Here is a 3,640-nt window from a genome sequence, read left to right on the forward strand (position 1 = left end):
TTGTCCATGGAAGTCCGCGTTGCAGAAAGATGAAGGTTTTCTTTCCGCATGTAAATACAACAAATACAAAAAAAAAAACAAAAAACTTTTTCTATTAATTTGGGCAAATCAACCCTGACTATCAGTGTGATTTTTGTGAGATTTGAGTGGTTTTTTTATGTAATTGAGATTGAATCATGCTGATTTGAGAATCAATAGACTTAATTTTATTATAATAGATAAGTTTTTGTTTAGATAATACTTAGAAACTTGCATTTGAATTCAAGCTTCCATACATGCATGAACAAGCACAAGAAAATTCATACATGGCCCTAAAAACATCCTGCAACCCATTTTTCATATTGATCAATGATTTCTCCTTCACTTCAACACATTTCCGACGATACATTTTTTCTTCCGCTTCCAATCGTTTCTTCAACGCCTCAGTCACAACCTGTTGCTCAGCAATCGCCTCCATATCATCCATTACATCTATATCATCCAGCTCGTCTGTATGTGTTGTTCTCTTTGATATCTTTTTGTCACACCATTCTTCAAACTTACGTGATTTCTTTATTATTTCTTGTTGCGTTTCTTCACATATGTTTTTGAGCCTCTTCTCTTCTGACTGATACTCAACCATAGTATTTATCATACATGCCAATTTGTTTATCGCCGTTTTTGTTTCTTCTTCTGGCAGCTTCTCCAATTTTTCTTGCCATGTACATAACAATGTCACCATCTTGCGATTTTGAGTATGTTTCGCAGATGAGCTATTGTTGTCCAACGAAACTAGGTTAAGTTTTAGCCAATACATAAGTGACTTGATGAAGATTTTCTCGTGTTGGATGAGTTTTTCAAACTCACAACACCAAACCTTCAAATGAAATTGAAGTAGTTGCGTGTTAATCATATTGCACTCACATAACGATCCTTTTGCCAATTGCGAAATTTCAATATTTTGTAACGCCTGCACGATCTTCAATTGGTGTTCGTGTTGCTTTCGCATATTCTCCCACATTATTCCAATCCTGCAAACAACTTTCAATCACTTTTCCATAAAAATGTACAGTATGAATTTATGACAATTAGTTTCTTTTCTCGCAGGAGAAAAGGAACTGCGAAGAATTTGGGTGTAACAAATTGACTTATTTTTAGTGTACACAAATTATTAAATTGCTCTATGAATCTGAACATACTCTTTAACAAGCTGAACAAGTTTGGGGTATAGCTGTTGATCACGAAGGCGAATGATTTTTGCAATGGTTGAATCAATGAACTGTAGGTCGACGATGTATCTTGTGTGCATATGACTTACAGTTGCTTTTGTTCGTTCCAATACATCAGTGCTAGCGCCACGCTTTTTAAGTTTATCTAGTGAAGCAACCTTTTTCTGGTATGCAAATTTCATAGCTTCACCAGTCTGTTGATCAACATCATCACTAAGTTAAGATTTACTATCAAATAAAATCGTATCGATCTCACAAACTTAACAACACAAGAAATGTTCAAATGCAGATTCTTGGTTCATAGATTTATGTTATTAAGTTTTGTTGGTTTGAAGAGAAATTAAATTCAGGCTATATGTATTTAGTAACAAAGGACTAGAAATACAAAAAAATAAAAATAAAAAAATTGAAAACAAATCATAAGTTACCTTCATTTGATCATATAGCTTTGTCTCCCAAGCTAGCATCTTATCTAATAGTGTAACAAGACTTTCTTTCCCTTTTGAAGCAAACTCACCCTTCACAACATTGGCGATTTGTGGTCTTTCAATTGACTTGTTCCATGTGATGACGCGCATGACCCGTGTAGAATGATTAATATGGCCTAAAACCAAGCAAATGTTCATAATATCGAGTTCAGCCAAATAAATAATCGAGTTCCATAAAAATGGTCCAAACACTGTCTTGTCGTGAAAAATGTACCATATCGTCTTATCAGTCTTTTAAATTTTTTTGGCATAAGCAGATAGTTTCGCCTAAAGGTGCTGAAATGTATTCTTGAAATTGGTTCACTAAACAAGAATATAAAACCATATGATGATACAATTTGATCATATATATATATATATATACCTTGATTATTGGCTAAATTCGAGTGGTGGTGCAACTGATCATTGGCCTTGAGAATCTTTAACACTTGATGGGCACTCTCGGAAGCTTTAAGAAAACCATCATCAAGTTCTGTGAATACATCCAACAACTTTGAATTCTCCACATTATTGGATGATGATCTAACGGGAGAAGGCCTTTTCTTGCTTTCCTTGTGAACACCATGTTGATCACTTTGAATTTTCCGACTCATTGGTATCTCGATTCTACTACTACCTTGATTATCGTCAACTTCAACCAATCTCACATCCTCCATCAACGTAGAAAAAAAGTCCCACGCCACATCTTTCTTCGTTAGACAAAGAGTATCATAAGAAGACGGATGTGGAGGCACACGAGAGAGGTCATCGTCGTTGGATTGGAGCTCATCGTGGGCATAGTCACTAAGGGCGATACCAGTGTTTTTAAGGGCAGTGACATACGCAAAGTGGGCATTGGCAAATGCATTACAAGCAGAGATTGATTGTTTCAAAAATGTTTTTCTTTTTTTGCACTGATTTATAGTTTCTATGTTGTTAATCTTTGATGGAGAACACCCCATGTTTCTTGTGTTTTAAGATCTGATGTGTGTTTTCAACCAATAAACTTGGTGTGCATTTTAATTAGTCACTAAAATGTGGAAAGAAATATATGTATAAGTATATAGAATGTTGGCCTTATGAGGATTATTCCAATGTTTGATTGTTGGAAAACTAGATGTACATTAATATCCCAATAATGGAATGTTATGCCATACTTCCAAACTAATTTCCAAATTTTGCTGACATATATCTCTATATAAAGCTAATTTTTGGTATCAATTAAGATCCAGAAAAGTGAATTAAAACAAACCTAAAGATCAAGTCAATGAAATAAAAGCTATAGAGCAACTGAGCAAGTCAATGATAGATGTTGAAATCTTCGTAGATTTCCCTTTTTAACTTAACGAGATATGTCACCTTGTCGTTGCCCCGGAAGACATCACATTTGTTAACGATTTAGAAAAAATATTATTTAAGAGATAATGTGCCATAAACTTTTTGAAGAAAACATGTATTATTCAAATTATTAAAAACTGACATTTGTCAGTTAAAAAATGAACTGTAAAAGTTTTGTGTGAAAGTGAAAGTCGTTCGCGTAAAAGTTTATTGCTAAAAGTGTAAGTGACTTAAATGTTGTGGTGAAAATAAAAGAAAATGAAAAATTTTAAAAATTTAGTACTAAAAGTATAAGGGGTTAAAATGTTGTGGTGAAAATAAAATGAATAGAAAATTTATTATACTTTAGGACTTTTCCCGTACATTTCTTTTTTATATATGTGTTAAAAAGTTTGTTGGTAAAGTGTAATAGGTTAAAATGTTGTAGTTAAAATAAAAGATTATCAAAAAGTAGAAAAATTTAGTGCTAAAAGTGTAAGGAGTTAGAATTTTGTTAAGAAAATAAAAAAATTAAAAAGTTTACTAAGAATTATAAAAGTTTTGTTTTAGAAGTGTAAAGAGTGAAACTATTGTTGTGAAAATAAAAAATAAAATAAAAAGTATACTAATCTGTACACATTTTCTCGT

The 3,640-nt window shown here is 32.7% G+C and overlaps 1 protein-coding gene across 1 annotated transcript; it reads right to left on the minus strand.

The window, feature by feature from the left end:
- Window positions 1–205: 205 nt before the first annotated feature.
- Window positions 206–2,709, minus strand: LOC122608361 (protein ROLLING AND ERECT LEAF 2-like). The gene is made up of 4 exons (XM_043781456.1): window positions 2,061–2,709; window positions 1,637–1,812; window positions 1,179–1,402; window positions 206–1,010 (listed from the first exon to the last, which is right to left on the minus strand). The coding sequence occupies exons 1-4, from the start codon at window positions 2,635–2,637 to the stop codon at window positions 242–244; spliced, it is 1,746 nt and encodes a 581-aa protein (XP_043637391.1). The 5' UTR covers window positions 2,638–2,709; the 3' UTR covers window positions 206–241.
- Window positions 2,710–3,640: the final 931 nt, after the last annotated feature.

Source organism: Erigeron canadensis, chromosome 7 (assembly GCF_010389155.1).
Source record: "Erigeron canadensis isolate Cc75 chromosome 7, C_canadensis_v1, whole genome shotgun sequence".
NCBI lineage: Eukaryota > Viridiplantae > Streptophyta > Magnoliopsida > Asterales > Asteraceae > Erigeron > Erigeron canadensis.

Excerpts from the sequence above, each read along its gene's own strand:
- LOC122608361 (XM_043781456.1), bottom strand. The coding sequence starts at position 2,637 with ATGGGGTGTTCTCCATCAAAGATTAACAACATAGAAACTATAAATCAG. Across the intron at positions 1,403-1,636 it reads AGCTATATGATCAAATGAAG|ACTGGTGAAGCTATGAAATT; the intron begins GTAACTTATGAT and ends GTTGATCAACAG. Across the intron at positions 1,011-1,178 it reads CTTGTTCAGCTTGTTAAAGA|GATTGGAATAATGTGGGAGA; the intron begins GTATGTTCAGAT and ends AGTTGTTTGCAG.